Raw genomic sequence first — 27,277 nt, 5'->3', positions numbered from 1 at the left:
CTGCCGTATGCCATAACTTGGACAACCTTAGAACATAATTATGTACCGGTCTTTGAAGTTCCAAAGCCGATCGCATCTATCGCACTATTCCTACGAGGCGTCCTCCACGTGCAAAACCTGCTATGGGGGGAGACCCGTACACAGCGCAATCCTAAGCTGCAAGCAGAGATTTCCGGAAGGACCTTAATTAGGTCAAGATGAACAAACACTCGACCGCTACGTTAGCTCATTCGCTGCGACAGTGTTCCAGCGCCAGCATGCAAGACGCAACAAGCTACCCCTGCCATTCACAACCAGATCGCATTCATGCGCAAGGTCCAACCCGCCTCCCTCGCGAGAGCTCATGTGCAGGTAGGTACACATGAGACGCCCGCAACTCAAGCCGTAACTTATTTCGCACAGCCGACCGCCCGTATGGGCCGCACGTGCACCTGGGCACGGCAGCCCACTCACTGCCATCCCACTAATCCCACGCAAAGTCACCTTAAAAAAGCTACAGGTCAACGACTTACTCCACGACTTCCAGGAGAATGCATTCCGATGCCCGCGGAACCGGTTTTTAGCTTTTTCTCTTGGCTAGAAACCGACCTGCCTCCCGATTCGTGCATCCACAAATATGCTGCTCCCCGTCCCCATCCGGCCTGTTGGCCGCCTTCCCAGCATCATCTCTCGCACTACAGGCATTCATACCTCGTAATGACATAAGCACGCCATGCGCAAAGCCGGCGGACAGTGGCGCCAGCATCAATGATTTCCTATTAACGCTTTGCCGCATGTCTGCTCCTTCAATTGGCCAAACTGTTCATTGTGTCGATTTGGCCAACGCGGCGACAACCCCGTAGTCGAAACACAGCCCACCAGCGATGCAGTCCCCATCACGCAGCCGGTGCAATGGCGTATGCGGCTCACACACCCCGGAGCCCGCACGACCCAGCCTACTGCTGCTGTCGCATGAATAAATGCTCCGGAAGTCAAAAAATGCACCAGCGCCCGACACAACGGACGCAGCACACATGCGCTGATCATAGCTCCATACTGCGCCGGGTAAAGTATGTCGGCATATGGCCTCGTATGAAATACTGGTACACGCTGTACGCGCAGGGCACCGCAGGGAAGCGTAGTTCCCCGCGCGCACCAGCTTACTTGGGCTGGATTCGTGAAGGCGGCCGGAGGCTCTTAGTGAGCGTAAATCTCCCAGCCGTTTCGCCCTCGCCTCCCTCAGCCTCCTCCATAACCACCACGTCCTTGCCCTGAAGCGCTGTAATCACTGCCTGTACCCGGCTGTTGGCGGGGTCCACGCCGCTGAGGCAAGCCAGGAGCCCCGATATAAAGGCCGCGTCATTGGCTAGGCGGCTCACGTGAAGAGGAGGGTAGCGACCGCCCAGCACCACCGGCGGTGGCAACGTGGTGACGCCACTGGGTTGGTGCTTAAGCGGCCTGGGGAACGGATAAGGGGGAAGACGAACCATGAACGAGTGAAGCGGATAGGGGGGGACCGGATAGGCCGTCGCGAGGAAGTTCCGGTAATGGGAAGGGTTGCGGTAAGACTACGTGATGTGATGCGAGTTGGCGTAGTCTAACGAACCGGCAAATGTCCCTAGCGAAGGCACAGCAGGAATAGCCTCGGGGCCTGGCTTAAGTATGGTCGGTGTCGGGTATGCCTTTGCAATGGGCCCCGTTACGTCGGGTCAAAACTAGTCGGGAGGCGGAATGAGAAGGGGGTGTCCTGTTCCCCGACAGGGACGGGAGGACAACATGCAACGACCAGAATGCAAGAGCCGGCTTTCGCGATCCACACGGCGCAACAGGCAGCACAGCGCGGCGGCCCAGGACCACGTTCCCGTGCTGCAGAAGTGTGACTCAGTCGCGCTCCTCGACAGAGCATGCTGAAATGGAAACCCACGTCCCACGGCTCGCCAAAACCAAACCAGAACGCACGCACTTTTTCTCTGGCACCGCGCTGGGCGGCCGAAAGACAATGTCCGCAATCTCCTGCATGTGCCTGGGCAGCAGCAACCGCGATGCGTGCTGGCTCATCCATTCCTGGATCTGTGCATTGGTTAGCATGCCCGCCAGCCCGTCGCTGTATTGCCGTACGCTGGGCGTAGAGGCCTCGGTGTTGCGCCGTTGCGCTGACCTCAGCACAACATGTCGCCGGTCGTACGGCCCGGACGGCGAGTCGATCGACGTGAAGCACAGAGTTGTACCGCCGGCGCTACCAAGACCGTTTCCGCCTCCAAGCCCGCCGCCGCCGCCAGCGCCATGCTCGCCAGCATTGCTATAACCGTTAGGATGGTAAACCCTGAGGCCGCTAGGTGTCGCGCCTCTGAAGCCGGCGGATGCGAGGGCTGGCTGGCTGGGCCCGAGGCCGCTGCTGAGGTTGCTGTCCGCCAATGTGCTGCGTTGACCATAACGATGTGTGGGGCTGCTGTTGCCACCATAGCTGAGCCCCAGACTGCTCCTGGCGCCCAGGCCGCCCCCGTACTGGTGCTCCCAGGAGGGCTCTTCAGCGCGCCGAAGAGCCGAGCTGCTGGTGCCTGTGTGGCGGGGATGGGTAGGATCAGCCGATGTCGCAATGTGGGAACCAACTAGCTTTGCAGGATGGAATGAACGCGGACACGAAGACGGTGCATCTGCCAATACTCAAAAGTGCGATGGCCACTTGCGGCCCCCCGGCCCTGGCCTCCCCCTAGCGCAGATGAAGCCCTCAGCGTCGCCAAACCCCACCCCGCAAACCTCACCCCCGATGGACGCCTGCAGCTCCTCCGTGCCAGCACCATCCTGTGGCGGTCGCCACCCGTCGCTCTGCTCGCTTGCCCGGGCCCGGTTTGCGTGCCGGTGCCGCAACTCCCCTCCCGAACTCCCAAGAGCCCAATTGGTCTCCCCGGCCGCCATCCCTGCCGGCAGCCGCGAACCGCTGACGCCATGGAGAACATCCCTGGAGCCACCCAGAGGCCACAGAACCGTGATGGTGGTAGCAGGCTGGCTGCCACTCGGTCCTGCCCCGTCATACTCGGGGTCAAGGCCGGGCTGCCCAGCCCAGCTGCTGTGGCTACTATCGCTGCTGCCACCGCTGCCGTGCGGGGTATCCGCAGCCGGCCCTTCCCCCCCCCCAAGCTCCACCCCGAAGGAGCCTAGCTCTCGACCGAGCCCGCGCGGCTGGCCCTCCTGCTCCTGCGCCTCCTCGTCCTCCTCTTCATCGATTAGCCCTCGCGCCCCGTAACTGCCACTGCTGCGCTGGCCCAGCCCTGATTCGAACCCCAGGCCCAGCCCCAGCCCCAAATGCCGCTCGTATTGTGGCTCCTCATACCACGGCCGAGGGCCGTTGACGCGACTGCCAAATGGCATAGGAAACGGCTGTGTAGACGCGGCGGGGTGCGGCTGGGGGCTGGGGTCACGGCTCGCGGAAAGGGACGAGGAGCAGGAGGACGACGCGGCGAGTACAAACGGATCCGCGTCGAGGTACGACCAAGGATCCCTGTCAGCACCGCCCCGTTCGGCCCCAACCTCGTCGCCTTCGCCACTGGCCTCATCCACTTCCGACAGGGTAGCATCAGTACGGCTCGGCCGGTCTCGGCCCTGGTCCCTTGGCCGCTGCTGCTGCTCAGATGTGAGTGTCTGTGTCCGCTGCTGCACCGGCGACTGAGGGGGGCGTGGCGCCTGTTGTGGCAAAACGTGTTGGTAATGCTGCCCTGAATGCGCCAGCGGGTGCGGCTGCGTTGTTCCCAGCGAGTCCCGGTGCTGCAGGCTGCTGCACCCGAAGGGTCCGAATAGCGACCGCCCGGATGTGATGGAGGTATTTCGCAGCGGCGCCATGCCGGCCCCAATACTAGCACTGCCAGTGAAGCGCGCCTGCGTGAGCCCCGACGCGATGGGACTGCTGGGACCTGAATCCCCCGTGCCGAGCTGCATGATCCACGGGTCCCGCTGGTGTGAGTCGATTGCAGCCGGGGCTCCGGCTGCGGCCGCAGCAGACGGGCGTGTCCCCCGGACGCCTACCCTGAAGGGGAACTCGCCGTCGTCCACGTTGCCACCGTTGATAGCGCTTTCTGACTGCTCCTTGAAGTGCGAGACGAGGCGGGGATTGCCACCAGGGACGGGAGGTCCTTAGCTGAAAGTCCGGTTAAAGAACAGGTCGCCTCACGGACATGGGCACCAAAGTCTCTCCATTGCCAAGGTGTTAGTGGAGCCAATGGTGAAGTCTGTAAAGTATGCAGACGATGTGCCAGGTTGCAGGATAGTCGTGGGCTTGGGAAACGTGTAACGTAACCCCATCCTATCCCCACGGAGCTCAGGAACACAGAGGGCATACCTGCTGCACGAGGCCCGGCAGTCGCCAATCATCCCCTCCTTCCCAAAGCAACACTGATGGAGGCGCGTCAAGACCCTGTTTAGTCACCACGGCAAATGTACGAGTATTCCTTAGCTAGGTCTGGAAGCTGTCCATTCCTGGCTGTCGTCGTTAGCCTTCTCACCGGTAATGGCAGGTCTTGGTCGTCAGATATGTCCGTAAAATCGTCAGGATAGTCGTCTGCGGGAGGCCGGAAGGCGTCATGCATTGCAGACATGCAATAGGCAAGGCATGCAGGCAGCTTACAGTCTCCGCCCCCAGTAGATGAGTTATGGAAATGAGCCATGCAAAGCACTAAGGACAATTTTTAGGATATCCCCTGTGGGCCTGTAGGGCTCGTAGAAAGCGGAGTATCTGAGACGCATCAGTCCTAGCTCATATCCATCCAATACAACGAATTATGCGTAGTGCTTTTTGTGGAAAGTAATTGGAGCAATAGATTTGTTCCGACCTCGTGTACGGATGAGCACAAAGGCCACAGCCGGACACAGGAAACTGCAGCCTCGCTCTGTGTCCTCAAGAAGTCTATATGTAGCTCATTTCTTGTGACAACTTATGTGACATCGTGTTATTGGTATCCTTAGCCGATGACTGAACTCAACTGTCCCGCTGCATGGAGCTCATCCAGGACATCCATGTTCTTTACTCCTAATGCTCCGTGCCTAAGATCCGCTGCTAGGCTGGCTCTTGCCGGTCGTAGATTTGCGTTCACGGTTAACGCACAGGCCACGAAGAGCGGAAAAGGCTTCGGGGCAACTGCCAAGGCGATGGTGGAGGTGCCGACTGGTGAGTCCTGCGCGGTTAAAGGGGTGTAATGTTAGTGATGCTGCAGCTCCTACCGCCGGAGATCCTCATAGCTGCCCAGCTCCTACCACCCGGCAACTGTGCAGCGCGTAGAAGATAGCGCGTGACGCCCCTCCAAGCTGTCCCTACAGGCGGCTGAGGAGACGTAACCGCTATTGCACGCATGTGACAATCCTGCCTGGTTGAACATGATGGCATCGCTTTGGGTTCGCCACCAAAGGCGAATGTACGACGCGCCTCGGGTGATTTAGTAAGACCCAACCGTGTCCCCGCACAGTCACGAAGCTCAGTTGGACGAGTCCGCTCCAAATCGTGAAATATCCTGACCCGCGCCTGCGGGCCGTCAATGCACGCATTGGCGTGTTTGATGACTCGCTACTGCGGTTAGCCAACGAAATGATCGAGGTCATGTACCAGTAAGTTAGGAGGCCCTTACCTGTGAATACAGGAGAGACATGTAGCCGTACCGCCTCTACTGCATGCGGACTTAGGCCTGAAACATACTCGGCATACTCGTAGTACGTCTAGTGCATCTCTTTCCTCGTTTTTGTGATACACCTCAAACCATTTCCATCATTCCGTTGATGTTGAACCCCCGTTACTCCGTGCTGCTCTTCACCCTTTCTGATGTGTCTCGTTCCCATGAGGGTAACGTTCCGTTGCCTCATCCGCCCCTCATCTCGGTTCTCGCCCTTTGACTGCGTCGCCCTAACCCGGCCTTGGTTTCCCAACTGCTCGGCCGTAGGGACGACGGCGTTGGGCTTGCGGCGCCGCAAGTGGGCGTCAATATACGGCTGATGGTTTTTAACCCGGCGGGCCGCGACCGGCCCGGGAACGAGTCCATCCTCGTCAACCCGGAAATTGTGGAGCAGCTGGGCGGCAAGGAACTGGGAGAAGAGGGCTGCCTGTCCTTCCCGCGCATCTACGGGGATGTTGAGGTCTGCAGAAGCGCAGTGGCCTTGTGGGGGGCGTTTCTAAGTGTGGGAGAACGATGGACCCAAGGCAGTGCATGTGCTGCCAGCCTTCAGGGCTGATTACAGGCGGGGTATTCGTGGGCTGCATGGCGTGACGCCCTCTTCGCATCGGCGTTGGCCTTCAAGATGACGTTGCGCTGCTCGGGGCAAAGGCCCAAACGAAGAACTTCATGGGATCCAATTTAGTCACAGATGAATGCTACATGGGCGGCCACTGCTATTCCAGCCCTGTTACACCTGGGCACACTGTGCGCATGGGTTCCTGCCTGCAGCATGGACATGTACCACGGGGCGCTTCGTAATTTCTGTTGCTGATCATAGCATTTTTGTGTTGCTGCTATCCATCCGCCGCAGCGCTCACGGCAAATAACGGTTAAAGCGCTCGACGCGAATGGGCAGCCTGTCAGATTGCAGCTGACAGACCCATGGGTCGCCCGGATCTTTCAACACGAGTACGACCACTTGCAGGTGCGTCTGCGCTAAGCCGGTAGCGCTGATCTCCAGGCATCACAACACACGACTACGTCGTCGTTCAGGTCATAGAAGTTATTCAGTGCTGTTGCCAGAAAGAAAATGTGTTGCATGTGTTTTTTCTGAGCGACCCTTAACGTTACTACATTCCTGTGGCAGTGGACTCAAAAGGTTCACTGTTATATGGATACAAAGTTACTGACGGCATGACTTGCCTCACCTGCCTTCTTTCACAGGGCGTGCTGTTCCATGACCGAATGAAGCCGTCGGTGCTGGAGGCTGTGCGGCCGGCGTTGGTAGCGCTGGAGGAGGAATACTTGGCGGCCAATCCGGGGGCAAAGATCGTGCGCGTGCCGCCACCGAAAATCAATAAGGGGTTCGGTGCGGTAAAGAAAGGCTGATTGGGGCCGTTCTAGCTTTTTCTGCTGACTTGACTCCGCATCGGGTTGGATACATTCTGAAAGGATGTCCGGATTACAGAAGCGACAGCCTCTTCAATTTCAATGGTGCCCATAAACACACCGTGAATGCCACAGCGGCAATCGGACGGGATGGTATGACTGCGGCTAAAAATGAACGGGAAACGCAAGCTAACTGTTGACTTGAATTATCAGGATGCATGGGGAACACTTGACCCCAGTGAACGCCATGGCTTCGGGGGCTTGGTTCGAGGCCAGGCAGAGATATCACCTTACGGGGCACACATCAGCGAGCACCGGAAGGCACTTGCTGAAACATTTGTCAACCGTAGGAGCAGTTAAGTCACTATATTTTACACCTGCTGCGAGCCTGCCAGAAGTAACCGCTCGTACAAGTAGCTGTAAATTGGCATCCTTGGCGAGTGCACTGGAAAACGGTCCTGGACAGCACGCAGACCATATCTGAGTCAGCACACCAAGTTAAAGTCGAACAGCAACGTCACGTAAACAACAGCAACCGGATCGTATGGCATCCATACGATATAGTCCCTGAGATTGACTCCGGAAGACACTGCGGGTTATGTTACTAACTCTGCAAACATGCACTTGTTGCTCTTTACCACAGCCTGGGTAGGAGCATGATAGGCACCATCTGCACGTTTGTGAATAAACATACAAGAGAAGCAGCAACGCCTCACCCTCTCAGTTCACTTACTTTTCCTCCTGCGCGTCAACAACTTTATCAGTACAACTAGTATACGCAGCTGAAGCCTTTCCACGTCATTGGAACCAACGCATCACTGCACTTTGCTTCGATGTCAAAAAGTCAATCAAAGTCTGAGTCCTCGTCGGACTCTGTCTTCTTGTATGCGCCGCCCCCGCCCTTCCGAATGCCCTTGGGCGCCGCTGCGGCCGCCTTCCCGCCTGCGCTCCAGTCATAGTCCAACATCTCCGACTTGGCCAGCCGCTCCTCCAGGACCGACGTCTCGAAGTCGTCCTTGCCGCCCAACTATTGCATGGCGAAGAAATGTGGCGCAGCATGAGTTTATAAACGCGAGGGTCTCGCGTTCGCTCACCTTTGCCGTGCTCAACATACGCAAATGGGAACTGCAAGCGGCACGCTGCGTTGCTCTGTATCGCTACGCACAGGCGCCCCATCTGGGTGCAAAAGCGTTGGGTCCCACGCATACAGGAAAGGCCACCACATGGCATGTGGTCCCTGCGGAACCCTGCACCCTACTCCAAGCCACCTAAACCCTCCCGCGCAAAAATGCACCCTCAAGGCTGCTTATGAGTGCACCCAAATGCACCGTGGACTCTGGGCCGCGAGGCAAGCGTCCCCTCCCTGGGGGCAGTGCGCGAGGTGTCCGTTCCCTCCAGCCCGAATCTGATGCTCCCTACTTCCGCCCTGCCGCCACATCGGAGTGCCCACCTGATCAAATCCCACAACATAGTCCACAGTCTTTTCGTTTTGGACAAGCGCCAGCGTGGGCAGCATCCAGATCTTGAGCCTCTCCGTCAGGAAGGGGCTCTTCTCTGCGTTGATCTGCAAAGCGACGAGGTATGGCAGCACAGCACCCGGCGGAGACGCATTGAGATGGCCACGAACGCATGCTGCACGGTTTTTGAAGACAGACCTGATGGAAGGTAGGCAGGTGGAAAAGGTAGCTGTACGGGTGCTGGAAAATTATAAAACTCTGGCGCCATGCAGTCCGAGGGCAAACGGCAAACGAGCAGCACCTCCTACTTGGCACTGTACTTACACGGCACAAACGCTCTCCTAGTCCAGGCCTTCTACAAATAAATGTGAAGGCTCGTATACTGCGTCCCTTTCCGAAGCATACGGCCCATGCTGGCAAGGCGTCGCGTAAGGGTGAAAAGAACAGAGCAAGCGCTGTGTTTGCGCAAACCATGCAGGGAAGTTTTAAAGCAAACCATCGCATAATAAGCTTAACCTCAATTTACCCTCTCATCTTTTACCAGCCACCAATACTCGTTCAGGGGTGGGGTAGATGGCTGAACCCACATCACCTCCTAGCCCCGCAATCTGTAAGCATAGGTACCCTGTTGGGGCTGTACAGAAGCAAAACTTACCTTGACGAACTTGGTCTCCATGTGCTTTTTCGCAAGGATGCTCAAATGCTTGTCCATGACCTGTGTCACTACTCGTGTCAGCTGGGTCCGTTTACCCCGCCCCCTTTCAAGGCGCGCGCTTGTCTCCCACCTTGCACGGCCAGTTTTCCCGGTAAAAGTGGCACACCATACGCTCCTCTCCCTTCATCTCCCTGAAGAAGTCCTGCTCCGTAAGTATTTCTGTATACTCGCCATGCCCGCGAGCAGCCCACTCCTTCATTTTATCTTGACGCTGCTTCATTTCGACCATTCGTTTTTGTCGGATGGCTTCGATGTCATCCTCGCCAAGATGGTCAAGCTTTTGTAACTCTCGGTCGACTTGCGCTTCCATTTGGCGCGCTAACGATACTACTGTCTGCTCAATTAATTGTTGCGCCATATTGTTCGCCATTTTACTTAATCTTATAATTTATTTGATTCCTGGAACAGCGTCTGAGTAAGTCGTGATAGAGATAGGCAAATCAGAGCTCCACAACGTCACCCAAAGCGTATGGACGTGAGAATACTAGCCAAGCACAGTAAGGTGAAGTAAGTGGCGTGATGTTTGCCTAACCTTCGTTGAAGTACGACGGCTGTACTGTTTGGGGCCGCGGGCTACCTAGGCAAGACAAAAGTCGCGCTCAATTGGTCTCTCCAGATGCATAATTTTCACAACGATCAGGTGACAGTTATATGATGCGTGCTTTCCTTGTCGTGATCGCGACTGTAAGCTTGATGAAGGTAGGTGCGCCGAGTACGACAGCCCGCAGGATTACGTCCCGTGTGTGCTAAGTGTGCTACGCGCTCAGGCGTCCCATACATTTATCATCTCACTCCCTGTAACGAAACATGTGCGTCCACGACGTCCGCCGCCTCTAACTGCATATGAATTGCGATGGCGTTGCTATGAGTGAGGGAGGTTTAGTGAGCGATAATACAAGGGGGACCAACAACCAAGTCAGTCACTAGCCGTACATACAGGCACCGCGAACTGTTCAACCTACCCCAGTGGCATATAGTGCCATACGTCCCACAACGGCGCACCAATAAAACCTAGCACCAACCCGAGGCACTGGCAATAACTCGAAATTTAGCCAGGTGTTTTACCTGGCCCTTGTGCCTATGCCTTGGCTATTAACCACAACAGGTTTGGGCCTTGTTTGGTTGCGTTTGCACGCTGCCGCACGGCAATCGGGTCCTTTAGAATGAACTTGATTCAGTCAACCCAAAATTTCGACCGGCGTGTGACTGCCCTTTTCAGCAGCGGAACAAATACCTAGACAAGCGATCCGGGATACTGACGATTTGGGTAAAATACTGTAAAATCTTGTTTGCGTGTCTGTGCAGACCAACGTGAAACGACTTGGTGGGCCGCTAGGAATCAGCTCGTATCAGCGCACCAGACCTGGTACCAACGGTTCCGGAATTCCGAGAGGCTATCCAATATACCAGCCTAGATTCGTACAGCTGATCTGACGACCGTCGACAGCCTCGCACCTTTGGAAAAGCCCCGCTTTTCCGTAACGAATTAAATCTTTATAGCGCTATCTAGCAAAAGCACCTAATTCAGCATTATGTCTAAAACGTTAGCTTAACGCTACACAACAAGAACAAGTTCTGAGCTTACTTCCGTTTCGACGAGACGACAGACAAACTGGGTCAACTTCAGTCTCTCGACTAGGAACGAACCTACACCGTCGCTTTAACTGTCCAGCCGGATGGCCCTCTCCCTGCCGCTCCATATGGCCACCTTCCCAGTACCGGGGGTGCGGAGGCTCGCAGCGACGGCATCCATCTCTCTGAGCTCTGGCGCCGGGCAACGAGCTTCAAGCACGCAGGTAGCTCCCATGAACCTGCCTGCGACAAATTAAAAACAGAGCCAGAGGGTTTGACTTTTGCTCTTCTGTGCATGACGCAGAGCACAGACGCCGTTCCCATGAACATCGGCCCAACGGCCTTGCAAAATGGCAGTAGGCCACAATAGGCCAATTTGTCACGCGCCGGTCAGAACTCCCACAAGTGCCTTTCCACGCCTTGCACGCTTTCGCTGTTGCAGACAACACCAACGACGACTCCGGCTTTCCGAGGCCCTGCGCGTTATGGAACTATGATTGAGACGGAGCCGGAGCTGCGGAGGGAGGTGCGTGTGCGCACACGTTCATCACACTTCCACCAAAGCTCCCAGCGTGCTGGCCGATGGCGCATGCGGCTGTTTGCCGGCCTCTCGCATATGGCACCACATGTCCCAGTGAAGACTTAAGTAACATGTATCTTTCTCCCTTGCAATACCCGCCCTGTGCATGCCCCGTGGTTGCATGCCCCGTCACACCGGACGGCCACCTATTTTCTGTCTCCCGTCTTACTTTACTTGGCAATCCGCAGCAACTTCGAAACGCGATGGCGGTGGAAGGTGCCAACGTGGTCATTTGGCTGCTGGCCTCCCTCCTGATCTACCTGGTAGTCACCAAGCAAGCCCTCACGTCGTGGCTTCTATTGCCGCCGCTCCGGGAGGCTTGCAAGGGGGCGTCAAACGTCATTAACTACGCAGTGGAGTTGATGTGGGTGTGGAGGGACCGCTGAGTTCCGCCGCCAGAGCAGATCGCCACGCATTTGGGGCAGCCGTGCATGCTGCGGCCAGCTAATGAGGTCGGGGCCGGATGCACGTATATGGCCCACTTTTCGGCGCCCGGAAACATATTTTGTGATGTTGCCGGAGGTGTTGGATAGTGTGTAGATAGCGGCGGGTGGGATGATGAGAGCAAACAGCCGCTCAGTAGGACCCTCCTGGAGCCGTTGGGTTGTGGCGCAAGAGCGTGGGCTTCAGTAGCTGTTCTGCAATAGCCGAAGCCGATGAACTGTTGGGTCTGCGGGCTTTTGGACAAACAAGATTCTTGACGTCTTTACCTACTTTATCCTTGGTGGCGCAAAAGGGTGGTCTTGGCGGGGCAATCGTTTTGATTACCCCTGAAGAGGAGCAGGCAAACACGGATGTTTCCACGTCTGTGTCCATCACGTGCGTTCTGCACTCACGCGCGTCATCGTTAGGTTGCGGTCAGTTGGGTTGGGAAGGTTGCGGGTTGGCATGTATTGATTCTGCCATTTGGAGTGATTGATGAACTGGTTTAAATGCACCCTTATGCTTATATTGTAAAATCCTCATGGCAAGCCACAGCGCAACGTTTTTTGTCTGAGACCCGGCCTTCATTATTTTCGACAAGGTTAAACCGGACACCCGAGATCCAACGGCAATTGTTCTGTCGGTTGTAGCGGTTTGGGAGTTGCTTTCGGATAGAGAGTTGGAGACTGGGGTCTCATAGCAGTAGTCGCTTCCAGCAATGGAACGCATCTTTACGCACTACGTCCTATCGGCGAGGCCATGGAGAGGTAAAGTTAAGTGGGACCCCAGGCTTGGCCAGCTTGGCCCAGCACAGCGGCTGAGCAGCAGCATAGAGATACCGGAAACACAAAAAAAGATGACCGATAGCTTATGTTGTAGTTGGTACAAGCTATGGAATTGTACACTTCGTGATCTGTATTGAAATATATAAATGCCCGCCCTTAGAAACGTCGACAAAACGCATCGCATCACCGTCCTATTCGGAGCAAAGTTGTCATGGTAGCATTGCTGAGTTTTCAAGCCGTGTCATAATTGACCGATGAAGATAACCATCCAGCTCGTTGCTCCTCTTTGACCAAAGCAGTAATCTTGCTCCTTCCAAGCGATTAGCCTTATACCCTCTTTAATATATTTTAGAGTTGAGCAACAAATTGTCCTAGTAAACAATTATCATTGGCGAGGATGGCCGATGCGCTACGCAGTCAGCTGGAGGCAGGGCCACGAGACTCTCTCCTCGACGTCATCCTGAACAAAGTCGCAAAAGCTGGAAAGGTCGGCAATCTTTTGCTCTCCACAGGCACGGTCCAGAGAACTCATCCTACCCGTGTACTCCCTGATGCAGAATGTCCTCATCACACGGATAGTATACGTGGCACGTATGGTGCAAAGACACAATAGCATGGAAAGCGTCAGGCGTGAGTCACTGGGCGGAAAATAACAAAGCCTAGCGGGTTGCTACCGGGGGTCAACCGTACACATACCACCAAAACCGACCTTTCACAGCTCTTCCCCTTCCCCCAGCGTTCTCCCCGGCCCCGGTTTCACAGCCTTCCCATTCCTTCTGCAATGCAGTGCAGCTATCGCGCGTTATAGACAAACACGGGCAGGACGGTGAGATCACAGGCTTCTTACTGGTGTACCCTCTCTGCTATATCCACGTTATTGAGGTAAGCCCCCAGATCTTGGCATGGGGTTTGCCCAAAGCAAGTGCTGACATGACCTGTGGACTAATTTTGATGATCTTTCGGCGCTGCGGGGTTTGTAGCAATGGATAGGCACAATGGAACGTTTCCTAACTTCCATGTGCCTGTTGTCTCGCACACCATTGCAGGGGAAAACTCCGCAGCTTATGGGAGTGCTTCGAGACGTGCTGACCCAGGGTTCAGAATTGCGATTATCAGAAGCAAGGGTAAGCGCCTTGTCCAGGACTGGCTGTCGTGCACTTCACCCGTGATACCCTTGCAGGGCGCCATACCAGTTGGCCTGCCGCCTTGCCTTGCTGGACATGGGACTGTGGTGTACATTTATTTTGCTGCGCAATCAGTTTGACACACATGACGTCAGGTCCCTTGTCTGGAAGTCCATTGGGTCAGGCGGCCTGACTATTGTCGTGGCCTGCCTGTCGCCCCATCAGGTCATTTCCAGCTGTGAGGATGTGCCTGCGCGCTACTTCAACGCCTGGTACGCCGCGTTCGTGCCTTCCGCCAGCTCTGTGGAGGTGATGGACCCGCTGGACACATTCGGGTGCGTGTAGGTGGAAGGATGACAGGGAGGCAGGCAGTCTGTGTATGAAGAAGACTCAGGACTGGGGATTGGATAGCTAGGTGCGGGAAGGCGTGCTTGGTATCAAACGAGCTCAAAACGGGCCCCCATACCAGTAGCAGTAAGGGCTGAGTGCCTGGTTGGCGAGCGGTTGTGCCTGTGGGCGGGTGATGGGTGCAGTGGAGCCCCAGGCTTCCGGCAGCCCTACATCGAAGCTGGAGCTCGATGTTTGTTCTTAGGGTTGCATTCAGGCTGCATGTGTCTATGGAAAAGGCTGGCAGAAGAGATTGCGCGGATGTATCGGTGGGCTGTAGGGTCACGGGGAGGAATAGGGGCAGGGAGGAAGGTGATGGGATGTATCGGATTGGAACAGGCGTAGGCCCAGGGCCTACCATCCCCGGGTGGCCAGAGGAGGCCCTGGACTCGCGCCTCTTTCAAAGCAGATAGGGCCGGGTCTGAAGCCCAGGCTGGGGTATAAGATTGAGCGGTTACGGAGGGTTACTGGATAGGTGTTCGAACAACAGAGCTAAAGAATTTCGAATTGCCATGGGAGATGTGACGGATGGCAAGGGGCCGTGCAAACTTGACACGGCAGGTTGCTCCAGGATTGCACCAGGCTAGTATTGCAGGGTGTTTAACCGGCTCTATGCCTTGACCCTGCATGCAGGGCCGTCAAGTCCGCTTCAAATATTAATGCATTCCTTCGGAAAGCTGGCCCGGAGCTTGCTTCGGCGCAAGATGTGAGTCACATTCGCGCATGACCAGTTGTGCTAGGCTCGGTCAATACATTGCGACAACCGTGTCCAATCGAGGGTAGTTCTTAGGGGACCTAGGCAGATTCGCTCCTACTGCTGTACCGATCCATGGTGGCGCACGCTGACCCGTTGAGTAACCCTAGAATTGGCTTTGATACTTCAGACATCCCCCCACGTCCCTTGAGCCACCGGAGTCTTGTATGGCACACAAGTACTTAACGCTAGGTTTTCCGTGCCATGTTCAACGGTGATATCAGCCCGAGACACGGCGCAAGCTGAACTCCGTGGAATCGTCCTTGGATGACGTGCCGGCGCAAGAAGTCGTGCTGTCCCTCACACCCACCGAGGTCAGTAATGCAACTTGATAGCACGTAAGGGGCCACCGCATAGCTTACACGAACGTGGACGTATGCCTAGTATGTATGTTGTTACAGGGTGGTTAACTTCGCCAGCGGCCCCCTTTCCCGGGGCAGTCCTTGCTCTCCCCTGCTAGAGGGGCACCCTAATCCGTCACCCCATCCGACTTCAGAATGTATTCGTTGGGTTCGGCAACTCACCACCAGCATCCAACCAAATCTAGCGGATCAACGGCGCATCAACTTAGTTCCTGGTCAGCTCGCAAGTATGTTGCACCCTTTCCTAAGTGACTCTCAGCCGGTACCCCGGGACGGCGTATATCCTCGAGGATAACCCACATGCGGACACCTGGCTGCAAGCCGCATGCTGTGTTTGCTTGACACACGACAGCTGCAGCTTGTGACGGGTGGTAGCTACCCACTTTGCAAGGGGCTCCCCTTGTACAGCTAGGAAAGTTCACTGCCTAGCGGTCGGTTACATATGCTTTTATTCCAGATGCCTAGCGCAATTGCAACCCATAGAAGACATCATTCCTGCTTTTTCTTACGTGCCCGTCCCTTCTTCTCCCGGTCCTCAGGACGCACCCACCGTAGCTGAATACCTGGATATCTTTGACGCGCCAGTCAACGTAGACCTGGAGAGCGAGCAAGTGTGGCCTATGCCGGCGCCGCTCAAGTACTGAGAGCAACCGACCGGGGTTGGGCAGTTCGGGGTCCAGACGAGAGGCTGCCCACCCTCCCGGGTGTCCCGGTCAGGGCCAATTGTGTGCAGCATGTGCAGGGCCCGTGGACTGATTAGGACTAGATTATGGGGTTGCGTGTCAGGCCTCATTCAAGCTGCGTTATGCAGGTTAGGCTTGAGGATCCGAGTGCTGCTCCTTCCTCGGTTCGTCGAACCTAATCTATCATAGGACGTGGTGTGAGCACAGTTGACGTTCCACCTGAGATATGCCATGGGACATCGCATTTGAATAAGCAGTGCTTACATGGCTGCCTGCGCAATTACGATGCAGGCAACGGCTTTATGGAAGGCCACCTCCAGAGACCAACAACGTACTGCATTGTACCGACAGTGATACCATGCTCCGTGCGCTTATTTCCGCTAGGGCTTGCGTAGCTACAACGTCAACGGGCATGGAAGTCGAAGCCCCGCTCAGACTTTCCGTGCAGACATACCCTTGCCCTCCCTGTTGGCCACTCTTCGCGAAACAAGCAAAGCCTACAGAAGGATCATCGAGCTCTGCCACCTTTGCCAGTGCACAACCGACTTGATTCTGCACTACACGTAGGCTTCGCAGGCAGCTGCGGCGCCTAGTCCCAGCTCCTTGCGCGCTGCCGTCAGCACCTGGCGGCTGCACAGCCGAGACGCCACCGCATCTGCACCATGACTCCGCAGCATTGACACGAGCGCCGCAGCTAGCGCCTCTACTAGTGCAGGCCGCCCCTCCAGCACCATCTCCACCATCACCAGCAGTTCGGCGGAGGCCCCACGCACCTGCGCGAGGGACGCAGCCGTGATTGGAGGGAGAGCTGCGGCGCCTGCATACATCACCATTAGGTGATAACCCGGTGACTTATTTTATTTTCGAGTGCAGCTGGTCACGCGGTTGACGCATGAAAGCATCTTACCTGTGCTGTACTTCGCACTACGCCAGCAAGTCTGCTAACAACGAGCCGGCCAACTAACCTGGGAGTACGACAATAGGGCTGCAGGCAGGCCGCCGACCACAGTGCCTCTGGGCAGCAGCGGCACAGGGCCCTTGCTACCGGCTTGCAGCTGCTGCTGCTGCGATGCCCGTGTCCGAAGCGCAAAGATTAGTTCCTCCTGCGACGCATCCCCTGGAAAAAAATGCATCAACTTAGAACTTACGGTGCTGCAGCAAAAGCTGGGTGCAGCTATCACGAACATGCGCGCTTGGAGGATAGGGGAGATGGCAGCAAGCGTGATTGTGTCCCCAATCAACGAGAGGACCCCGTGTGGCCAAGGCTGGGGTTCCTTAGTCACGACTCTGCCGCTGGAGATGCGTTTCTGGCTGGGGTTCCTAAGTCGCGACTGTCCCGCTGGAGATGCGGAAGTGCTTTGGTACACCCTATTCGCCCAAGCCATCACTGCTGACGCCACAAATCACGCACGCCAGTGACAGCGCGCGGTACCCCTTCCCCCAAGGCCATCGTACCTGCTCCTCGGAATTGCTCTGCCGGCATGGTTCCTAAGAATATTGCGTGGCGATACGACAGCTGCCCTAACACCGACCGCGCCCATGCTGGCGCTCGCGCCCGCGCCACTTCGTAATGACAGCACACCAGCAGCACGTCTTCATGAACGCCGGGACCGGCGGAAGCAGACGGATTCTCGGGCGGCGATGAGCGCAGCACGTACACGGTGCACACCTTATCCGACGGCAGCGCTTCCCCGGCAGCGCAACAAGCAGCAAAGCTGTTGCCCGCGAGGCTTACTCCTGGAGTCAACACCGAGCCTAGCAACTGCAAGCAACGTACATGCGATCAAGACAACACAACTGAATATCGTCTACGGCACTGCTGCAGACACTAGGGTGGTCGGACTGCTAAGCAATTGAGCGATCAGGGGGCCTGGTGGACTGATCATGACCGGTAAAAAGCCTAGAGTGCACGTGTGGACGTGTCTTATGGGAAGTACGTGGTATGGAGTAGCCGCCCTGGAGCCTGCACGCAGTACCGGTGCAGTGTCGTTCCCAGCGGCAACACGGCACCCTGCGGGTTGTGAAACCCAAACGCGCAGCTTGGCAGCTCACCTGCTTTCCGGGCAGGGTGCGCAAGAGCGCACATGACGTTGGACAGGTCGCTACCAGCTGCGAGAATGGTGACCCAAGTAAGGGAACAGCAGGATTTCGGGGCGCAGGCGCCAAGGCGCTCAGGCGTGGGATACATGTCGATATTGGGAGGAGTCTGCCGACCTGGGCCTCAAGGATCACCTACCAGGACTCCGCATCTAATGCCGTTTGGATATAGTTCCTTCAACAGCTTCTTGTTCCACTGCGAGGATTCCCCCACAGGTTGGTGAAACCGTTAGTCGTTCCGGCATTGCGCCGCTGCACTTTCTATGACAGCTTACCACGCAAACGGCTGGACGTAAATACCTAGCTGCGGTAGACGTTGCAGATTCCTCCTCTTCTTGCAACACCGCCCGGCTTGGCGTAAACGCTGCGGCGCGCAGAGGCCTGGCTTCATAACTCTGCCGCTTCCGTTCATGTTGCTACTACTTACCATCGGCTTGCTCAAAGATATCCATCAATCGTTACAAAAAATCAACCGCTTTGGTGCGGACGTAATCTCGTCGCCGGGTCAGTAACAAGTGTTGATGAGGACGTGATCGTTACGAACCACTATGCATATTTCGGAGGAGTTACTGGTGTACTATGTAGCTTGTATGCTAGATCGTAGGATTAACCGTCGCCGTCCGCTTGTCGTCCTGCGTACGCTTCATAAGGCGATGGACGTGATACTTATTGCTCAGTACATATTTTCCCTGTTTCTAACATATTAAACAAATGAGTGAAGGGAGACCCATGGGGCATCCATGTTGCGCAGGAGTTCGCAAGTTGCCTTGTTTAACAGACCACCACTACAACCAAAGCAAAACGGTAGGCAAAACGAACTGCACTAAAAATAATTGGTATTACCAAGGAATTGCCAGACCAGTCACATTACTCGGTCGGTATCCGAAAGCTCACCCACTCGCACGTGCCCATACACGCACCAATGTAGGCAAGCCACACTCAAAAATAGAACCCTCGTCGCCTCTCACAAGCGCAACTCCATACATGCAGAACAGGACCATCAAAAGGGCAAATGGAAACCTTAACTAATTACGATCTCTCATGAACTGTCATAGCCAATGACCTCCGCGGCGTGTTCCCGCAGAGTTCCCGCAGAGTTCCTCTGTCAGGAACTCTCTTGCAACTGCAGAGCACTCCACATCTTCAATGGCACATACCAAATATAACCCTTGAACAAAACGTCAAAACGAAACATGAAAGACACTGGGACGCCCACCTTGCATTTCGAGGCTTCCGGCTTGGGTGTTTTCGCCCGAGGGACCAACCGCCCAATGTCCCATGGACGCAGAGAGCTAACCGTCACCTCATAGCCAAACACATGCTTTGATCGCTGATCGCTGCTGTCAAAATGCGTGCACCGTACTACATCTATGCATTCACAGCTTACAGGTCACAACCAGCCCACGGAGGGTCGATCCTGCCCTACAGGGTACATAAATCCTGCTATCGCATAACACTGCACATGATGATTAATCACCGAACACAGCGAGACAAGATCCTTTCAGCGAGGCAGAGTGCAAATCAGGGCGCTGCTACTGCGCTAAGGCTTAACCTCTCTGTAAAAAAAGATGGTCGCAGTGCCTTTAAAACTTCGACAGCATAACCATCTCGCCGTCGCGACGGACGGGCTTCTGCGGGGCGGCACCCGCCTCACCCATGAAGCGCACGAAGCGCGAAAGAATCTCCGGAAGTGTAGCATAATGCGCGTAGCTGATACCACGCTTGCGGCACTCGTCCTCGACTATCTTGGAGATGGCGGGGTAGTGCATGAAGGAGATCGCCGGAAACAAATGGTGCTCGATCTACGGAAAACGGGAATCAAACCAGTTAGACTGGGCATTATCGCGCTGCGAGGCGTCACGGGTAGCAAAATGCCGGAGGGCCAACTTAGCAAGGTTTCAGCAGGACATGCTCCATTAGTGCGCTTTGGCCCCGCCATAAGTGAAGCGGCTTTCAGCATGCCCATGTTTAGTCTGAAGGTGCCATCAGGGCGACTGGCAGTGCTCTACACAATCCCCAAGGCCTTTCACAAAGATCACCATCGACCATAAGCTCTCAATGCAATATGTGGGCAACTAACACGGCCGCGAACCCAGACCCCAACCCTACCTGCAGGTTCAGCCCACCGGTGAAAAAGTTGCCGACGACGCCGCCCCAGTTGGCCGATGTCAGCACCTGCTGCACGCCCCAGTCACGTTCCAAGGTCGGCTGGTCCAGGTTCTCACGGGTGGGACCCGGGTCCAGCGATTTGGTCTCAGGGACATTGTGCGACACCGCGAACGTGGTCGCCAGCATAATGCTCTGCAGGGTTTTATCAAAAGGTTGGTTAGCTGTTTACGGTGTACCCAACACTTCCGGCAACATGTAGCATACTTTACATACAGCAATACCATTCATTACAAACTTTTAGCGTCTCTAAACGCATTTAGGGCCATCAGGGCTCTCCCTAGGGGTTTTACGGTCATGTCCAGGTGAGATTTCTCTATCGCAGTTCAGTTCCGTTCCACCGCACCCACCTGTGTGAACAAGTATCCCGCCGCGCCTGCCAGCATGGCACCGGGTCCATGCAGGATGGCCGGCAGCCCGTACAGCAGTACGTAGTGCGCCAGCTTGCCCGCGACCACAGTCTGGCGCTCAAATTCCGAGGCACCATACATGGTTGCGCCCACAGTGCGGTTATCCAGCAGGGCCTTCCAGTCGCCCACCTGAAACACGAGCTGCAGGAAGGGGAAGAGCGCCCACTGCGCCAACCACCACAAAGAAGACAGACGGGAAAAAAGGTTTGGTCCCAGGATAAGTGCACGCAAGTCAGGATTGAATTGTCAGTAATTGCTTTACTCGTGTTTAGGCGCGTTAATGGAGCGCCCTTTCTGCACAAATCTCTGTATCATGCCAGCCGGAAGAAGTCCATTCCAGTCCTTGAGACGCTAAAGACAATAAATGATCTAGTCCTCTGCTCCCTGACTTTGCTCCTGTCGTACCATGTAGATGTGCTGGTACTGGTGGTACCAGTAGCGTGGCAGGCGGTCGTCGAAGCGCAGGAAGGGAAAGGCCGAGAAGACGTCCTCGTCGAACGCGTCATCGTTGCAGTGGACGTGATGGGACACCTGCATGGTCGAATAAGCAGCATGCAGCAAAAAGATATTGATTAATTACTTCATCGGAAATGCCAAAGCTAAACCTAGCTGTGTTACCTTCTCGAATAAATTCCGGAAGAGTGTGTGCCGGTATGGAAAGGGGGTGCACTGCAAGATCCACGCTGTCTACCTTCAGGACTACACGCAAGCGCACGACCACAAAGTTAGCCATGCCTCTTCCTCTCTCGCTGCAACCCAAATGGTACGTCACAGCTGAAAAGTTAAGTCCACCATAAGACCCCTTAGGCATCACCCGGCCAATCAATCACCTGGTGGTGGTACCGCCACATGAGGCTGGAGCCCCCCGACAGATCATTAGTGAGGCCCATCAAGTTGTTGACAATGGGGTTGGTGGACATGGCGCCGTGGTTACCGCAGTGCTGGATGGTCAGCCCAATCCAGGCGCCGGCCAAGCCTGCACAAATAGTGGCAGCCCAGATGCCATAACAGCGAGAAAGACTTGCATCCGTGGTGTATCCGTGATTTTGCCGTAAAGCGCATACTGCTTGCATAGACGTGGACAGGAGAAAATCATAAGAGCATTTGACTTTGACAACTGCTCCCCGACTTTATTGAGACGAAAGTATGCGCCACTGGAAACAGACTGTAGCAGCATCCGCACAAAAACCCAGTATGCATTCTCAATGCGACATGAATAGAATTACACATTAGCTCTCACATTAGCTGTCAACACAGACAATAATGCCTGGTAGACAAGGCACGTGCGTTTTTTAAGGTAGGTGGGCTCCCTGATCACACCCCTTTTTCTCTCACCCAGAAGTGCGCCAGTCAGCGGATTGGCGTCATATGTGTACAACGCGTAGGTCGCCGCTGCGTACGACAACACGGCGAATGCAGCGCCCTCGCTGCCCGAGCGGTGAGCACCCTTGATATCTGTGCCCTTAAACACCTCCTTGCGGACACGCTCCCTGGAATCCCAAACGTGCAGGCACACGTGCAAAGGCAAAAGTTACTCGTGGTATAGCGCTTCTCGCAATAAGCGAACCACAGCTGGTGATCACACAGGCGCCTGTGTGCCTTTCTCTTTATTGTAGCGCCAACGGAGTTCCTTTAGGCGCCCCGGCTGAAACCCACATCGCTGTTTGGGACACTGAAGCGCTGCATGCGCCACCTTGCCAATTGCCCGCTGCAAATCCCACACAGGCCCAGTTCGCTGGCCGCAGTGCTGCGCACTCCACCCTTGTAGAAACAGCGGACGGGAAGCCCACACACCTGATTGCGTTGTACAGCTCGCTGTCGTTGGGGCGGGGAGCCTGCGGCACTGCCTCCACCGGGAAGCCCTCCAATACCGGAAGGCGCTTGAGATGTGCCACGGCCACCTGCGGAACCAGACAGTCTGATCCATCAGCCTTAGCCATGGAATCCATCACCTTCCGGCCGGTCACATGAGGACACATAAGATTGCAAAAGCAAGGGTGCCGACTACTGCTAGCGTGGCACCTTGTTGCGGATGCTGTCAGAAGCTGTGGCAAACAGGGCACCGTGTGACGCACCTCCGGTCGCAGGTGGTAGGACTCAAACAGTGCAGTAGCGTCACGTCCCACCGCCAGGTTCAGGAGCCAGCGGCCGCCTGGGTGCCGGTCCATGTACGACGTCAGGTCGTATGCGACGCCGCGGTAGATGGTCCACCTGGACGATGACCATGTTGGCAAGGAGCAAGCAGAGTGGCATCGCGGCCCATGTCCCTGAGGTTGGGCTGCTGTGTTCGCCAACACACAAGGGCTACGCATACGCTGCGGTTCATCCGTGCAGATCCAGTGTCTGTGAGGCTATGTTTCGTAGCTTCCAAGCTGACACGTCCCGCTAAACACCGAGTGTTTGGGTGCGCGTGTGCTCTTAAGGGCTTGTCCATCCGCGTGACTTGGACAAAGATGGCCCACTTGCCAGAAGGTGTAAGAGCGAGAACAATGCGAGCAAGTGTTTGCGGCCACTTGATTTGATGTGATTTTGACAAAAAGGTAAACCTAGTTCAGTTATCTGCCCTTATATTTTGTGAACCGTGTGCCATCAACCCACAAATTACCCGGTTAACAACCTGGCTATAACTGCAATTACAGAACTTACTTATATTTTGCCCACTTCTCATCCTCCCAAGGATCGCCGCCACTGGGAATCGACGTCGTGGGAGGCGCATCAACGACGGGCGATGTCGCAACAGAAGGCTCAGCGACCACCTTGGTTACAAGCCGGCTCCCACGCCGAAGAAGGTTACTTGAAAAAGACTTCGAGGCGCGGCAAGAAATCAGTACAGCGCTCGGCTTCGCCTGCTTTGCAGGGATATTAGTAGACGCAACCACACACCGAAGTTATCGCTGATTGGGCATACAGCTGTATCACTGCGCTATGCAACAATAGTTTATATTTTTAATAGTGGCTCTTTCGTTTTCCTTCGCGCAACGCGTGTTGTTGTGGCCAGAAGAAGCCCAGCCGCGTAGCGACGGCGAGCGCAAAGACAAGTTCATATCAAATCCATCCGCACCTTGCTCGAGAAGGAACAGGCAGTTCTGCTGCTAGCGACTTGCATGGTGAATTGTTGTGCTCAACGATCAACAATCGCCTCTCACCGAACTCTGTCAATCAAAGCAAGACGTCCGCTTACGGCTTGCACGATAATCCCAAATCACCTAATAGTATCCCTCTATTGCACACATGTTTTGGTATCACACTATCTTCAACGACTGGCCATCAAAAAAGTTGTTTGGTACGGCGGGATCCAAAGTGGCTGTCCTCCTTGCCGCCAGTGCTTGGATATTTTGTAACCACAGCGCGCCACAGGCCGACAGCATACCACTTCTGGCACATCAATTGGGTGTATGGCTTTTGTGACAGTTTATGGCCTGACAAGGAATTGATGCGAAGTACTGTGGCATGAAGGAATCATGCCATGGTTTTTCATTATGACTAATATTGTGCATGTAGATAATATACTGGGTTGACACGGCAGTGCGGAACACAGCGACAGATGGCGGAAACAGCTGGTCTGCGTGCGTGGCTACAAGTGAGATAGCATGGCAAATTGTTTCCCAAATAGTAATGGTTATGGTCACAGGAATCGTCACCAATCCAAACGGAACTTCCCAACTGCCCCACTACGTGTGCACCTTCACCTACTTCCGACCCACCCCTCAACACTGCGACAACCTGTCCGCGTATCGCTGAAGTATCTTCGCATCGAGAAATACTTCGAATCCCTCAGCGCTGCTGGCCACGATGCCCAATCACTTGCCCAACTGAGTGATGCAGACCTAGCGGGGTTGGGCCTGCCCCTCGGTGAGCGCTGGAAGAAAACATGTACAACCTTATATATTATTGGTAACTAACACAAGTGAGCATACTTGGGGCCTTTGGGCAGGCCCGCGGAAGAAAATCCTACTCAATGCGGGCGTCATCCTCCAAAGCTGTCATAGCGCCCCCGAGAGCGCCGCCCGTGGCTGTGGGGCCGGGGCTCATCCTGTACAGTGCGGCAGGTCCGTAGCGCCTGGCTGCGAACTGCCGGCGTCTGCACTTTGCAAGCACTCCCCAACAGCAGCTGCGGAAATGACAACGATACCACCAGCGCATACAGCAAGCTCTGGAAATGAAAGCGCAGCCCATTCGCTGTCCTTGCAGCCGAATCAAATGCATCATCGGATTGCAACAGCATCCTTACCTTGGACAGGTACGTACGGCGCTCTGACTACATGGCTGTTTGCTCGTTCGAGCAAAGAAGTTGCGTTCGTCCTGTCACTAGAACGTTGTTGCTTCCATGCCTTGTCGCGCTCCACAGGCCCCTCCGCAATTCAACACCCCGCAGGTCCCGAGGGCCTCACTCCGCCGCACTCCTCCCAACAGCAGTATCCTCAGCCTCACCGTCAGCCACCTCCCGACGGCAACCTAGGCGTCAGCCTGTTCCAGGACCCAGGCCCCAAGCTGCCCATGCCGGCGGCTATGGCCGCCACAGCAAGAGTCTTGCAGTCCCGGCAGCTGCAGGCGATCCAGCGTCACGCACCACCACAGCACCCGCCGCAGGTTAAGACGGTTGCGCTCCCAAGCGCACAGTCGATGTCCAAAACGTCGGTCCCGGGTGTCGGCCCACAGGCACATCTCCAAACCGCCATACCGTCATCGGACCAAACCCCGAGCGCTGGCGCTGAGATCCATCAGCAGCCTGAACAGCAGCGACAGCAGCGGCATGCGCACCACTGCGCCACAGAGATCTCAGGCCCACGGGTCTGTTCCGCAACGAATGCAGACAACGGCTCTCAGGGGCTGCAGCACAAGCTAGGGCGTCTCATGTTGCCGCAGCGACAACAGCAAGAAGGATCGCCGCCCCAGCAGAAGCGGCAGCGGCAAATGGAGTCCGCTGCTGTCCGTTGCACTTCAACCTCACAGCCTGCAGCCTCTCCTCCGCTGTGCCCCGTGTTGCATGGAGGTGTGTCGCTGCCCGTTGCGGCTGCGGTGCCTAGTGCTACTAAGTCGTCCGGGCGCACGTCCGCGGACCCTATCGCTGGATCCGCCCCTCGAAGTGCTAAGGGATCCGAGGCAGCAGAGCGCTGGGCGCTAGCGCAACTATATCTCCCCATGGAACCCCATTGTTCCGGACGGCAAGGCGGTGGTGCTGCAAAGTCACTCCAGGGTGTGGGTACGTACCCAGGTAGCGGTGTGGAGGACTGCACCGCACCGACGGCGAGCAGCGAGGGCGCGCGGGCTGGTGTGGCCGTGACGCTGTTCGCCGCACAGCGCGGTGTCCTCAAACGGTGCCGCGCGTGGGGCGGGGAGCTCGGCGCGGCCGCCGTTAATGGCAGCCAGCCCTGCCAAACAACCGAACCCTCGGCCCGTGGAGCGCAGTGCCGGCAACCAAGTCAGCTTCACGAGCGGTGGAAAAGTGCATGCTGGGCGGACGGGCAAACGCTGTACACTGCGGCTGCTTCTGCACTGCCCGTGGACTGTAGCTTCCGATCTCTGAGGAACACCGCCGTAGCTACCACCGCTGCACACGCGACCGGCACCGTCGCCGTGGGCGGCGGCGCTGGTGCAGCGCATCAGTCCCACGGAGTGGCAGAACCTGACGCCGCTGCGGGGCTGGTGGCGGCTGCGGTTGTGACATCAGGCCAGGGTGGGGGAGCGGAGGTTATAGTTGGGGCTGCCTTGCACCGCACGCTAGCAGCCATACCTGCTGGTGATAGTGATGGAAGGGATCAGCGCCGGCGCAGCAACGGCCAGCATTGCCCGGACGAGCTCCCAGCAACGCAACGCTATCCTGGAGGTGGCGGAGACACGAGTGGCGATAATGCAACGGGCGCTGCGTCGTTGCTGGATGACCCGCGCAACTATGAGACGCCGGAGCTACTGGCCCAGCTTTTGTACGATAATGCGTCCCGCACGGCGGAGCGCGGCGGCACAACGGCAATTGGAGCTGCTGGGCAGGATGCACAGCATCCCGCATCCGGAGCAGCACCACGCAGCCAGCCGGGAGCAACGGAGCGGAACACGGGGCCCGCAAACATGGGCGCTTGGGGATCGGTTGCGGGAGCAGCTGCTGGCATTGCTAACGGCGTAGGTGCTGGTGACGTTGCTGCGGGTGGGGATGATGGGAATGGTAGCGGCAGTGTGCGGGTGCCTCGCGAGCAGCGACTGGCTCGCCTGCGGGCCCTACGGGAGGAGGTGGCTGCAACGGAGCAGCTGCTGAAGACCCTACGGCGCATGGTGGCTGAAGAGGAGGCGGCGCTGGAGGCCTCAGCTCCGACGGTTATGGCTGCCGCAGGCGGCGGTGGAAACCGAGCTGGGTCTTTACCACCGCAGGCTGTAGTGGCACGTCAGGCACAGGCAGCCGAAGCCAGCATCCACCCGCACACACACGGCTGGGAGCAGGGGCCACAGATGCGCGCGGCGGGGGAACGGAACCGCGGGTCTGCGCAGCGGCCACTAGGGGCAGACCCCTCTTCAGTGGCCGGTAGGGGTTGTGGTCCTTACCGGGGGCGGTCTCCCGAGTTGGAGCATCTGCCCACTCAGCAGTGGGACTCGGGCTTGATGCTGACGGAGCGCCTAGATATGCTGGCATGAGTGAGAAAGGCAACGGCTGCTTGGAGGTCGAACGACGATAATGCGCAAGCTCTCAGCCAATTGCCAGTGTAGCCTCTCACATTGAGACGCACACGTGCATGTTCGAAACATCGAGCAGGAAGTCGGCAGTGGTGTCT

General features: G+C 56.3%; 6 protein-coding genes across 6 annotated transcripts; 3 read left to right on the top strand and 3 right to left on the bottom strand.

Moving 5' to 3' along the window:
* Nucleotides 1-1,139: 1,139 nt before the first annotated feature.
* On the bottom strand, nucleotides 1,140-4,637 carry VOLCADRAFT_94799 (uncharacterized protein; the record flags this gene model as incomplete). Its single annotated transcript, XM_002953899.1, has 5 exons — nucleotides 1,140-1,437; nucleotides 1,943-2,537; nucleotides 2,742-4,059; nucleotides 4,476-4,531; nucleotides 4,598-4,637. 5 exons carry the CDS (start codon nucleotides 4,635-4,637, stop codon nucleotides 1,140-1,142), a joined length of 2,307 nt encoding a protein of 768 aa, XP_002953945.1.
* Nucleotides 4,638-5,428: 791 nt separating this feature from the next.
* Nucleotides 5,429-6,917, top strand: VOLCADRAFT_45493 (uncharacterized protein; the record flags this gene model as incomplete). Its single annotated transcript, XM_002953978.1, has 4 exons — nucleotides 5,429-5,571; nucleotides 5,901-6,093; nucleotides 6,484-6,597; nucleotides 6,837-6,917. Coding segments are annotated over 4 exons (531 nt in total), but the record flags the coding sequence as incomplete, so codon positions are not given.
* On the bottom strand, nucleotides 6,890-9,653 carry VOLCADRAFT_76090 (uncharacterized protein). Its single transcript, XM_002953898.1, has 4 exons — nucleotides 9,244-9,653; nucleotides 9,114-9,173; nucleotides 8,452-8,565; nucleotides 6,890-8,028 (listed from the first exon to the last, which is right to left on the bottom strand). The coding sequence occupies exons 1-4, from the start codon at nucleotides 9,541-9,543 to the stop codon at nucleotides 7,846-7,848; spliced, it is 657 nt and encodes a 218-aa protein (XP_002953944.1). The 5' UTR covers nucleotides 9,544-9,653; the 3' UTR covers nucleotides 6,890-7,845.
* Nucleotides 9,654-11,095: 1,442 nt separating this feature from the next.
* VOLCADRAFT_94796 (uncharacterized protein) lies at nucleotides 11,096-11,711 on the top strand (the record flags this gene model as incomplete). Its single annotated transcript, XM_002953977.1, has 3 exons — nucleotides 11,096-11,134; nucleotides 11,188-11,271; nucleotides 11,514-11,711. 3 exons carry the CDS (start codon nucleotides 11,096-11,098, stop codon nucleotides 11,709-11,711), a joined length of 321 nt encoding a protein of 106 aa, XP_002954023.1.
* Nucleotides 11,712-14,857: 3,146 nt separating this feature from the next.
* VOLCADRAFT_121243 (uncharacterized protein) lies at nucleotides 14,858-24,270 on the bottom strand (the record flags this gene model as incomplete). The annotated part of the gene is made up of 17 exons (XM_002953897.1): nucleotides 14,858-15,112; nucleotides 15,700-16,616; nucleotides 16,809-16,960; nucleotides 17,299-17,605; nucleotides 17,896-17,952; nucleotides 18,080-18,136; nucleotides 18,216-18,304; nucleotides 19,595-19,742; nucleotides 20,050-20,241; nucleotides 20,457-20,681; nucleotides 20,922-21,047; nucleotides 21,347-21,492; nucleotides 21,852-22,006; nucleotides 22,311-22,417; nucleotides 22,592-22,727; nucleotides 23,163-23,204; nucleotides 24,221-24,270. 16 exons carry the CDS (start codon nucleotides 24,268-24,270, stop codon nucleotides 16,401-16,403), a joined length of 2,205 nt encoding a protein of 734 aa, XP_002953943.1. The 3' UTR covers nucleotides 14,858-15,112; nucleotides 15,700-16,400.
* Nucleotides 24,271-24,474: 204 nt separating this feature from the next.
* On the top strand, nucleotides 24,475-27,140 carry VOLCADRAFT_94793 (uncharacterized protein; the record flags this gene model as incomplete). Its single annotated transcript, XM_002953976.1, has 2 exons — nucleotides 24,475-24,565; nucleotides 24,892-27,140. 2 exons carry the CDS (start codon nucleotides 24,475-24,477, stop codon nucleotides 27,138-27,140), a joined length of 2,340 nt encoding a protein of 779 aa, XP_002954022.1.
* Nucleotides 27,141-27,277: the final 137 nt, after the last annotated feature.

The sequence above is a fragment of the Volvox carteri genome (genome assembly GCF_000143455.1).
Source record: "Volvox carteri f. nagariensis unplaced genomic scaffold VOLCAscaffold_39, whole genome shotgun sequence".
Classification (NCBI taxonomy): domain Eukaryota; kingdom Viridiplantae; phylum Chlorophyta; class Chlorophyceae; order Chlamydomonadales; family Volvocaceae; genus Volvox; species Volvox carteri.
The sequence above is the reverse complement of the archived record's forward strand: the minus strand, read 5'-3'. Positions and strand labels throughout refer to the sequence as shown.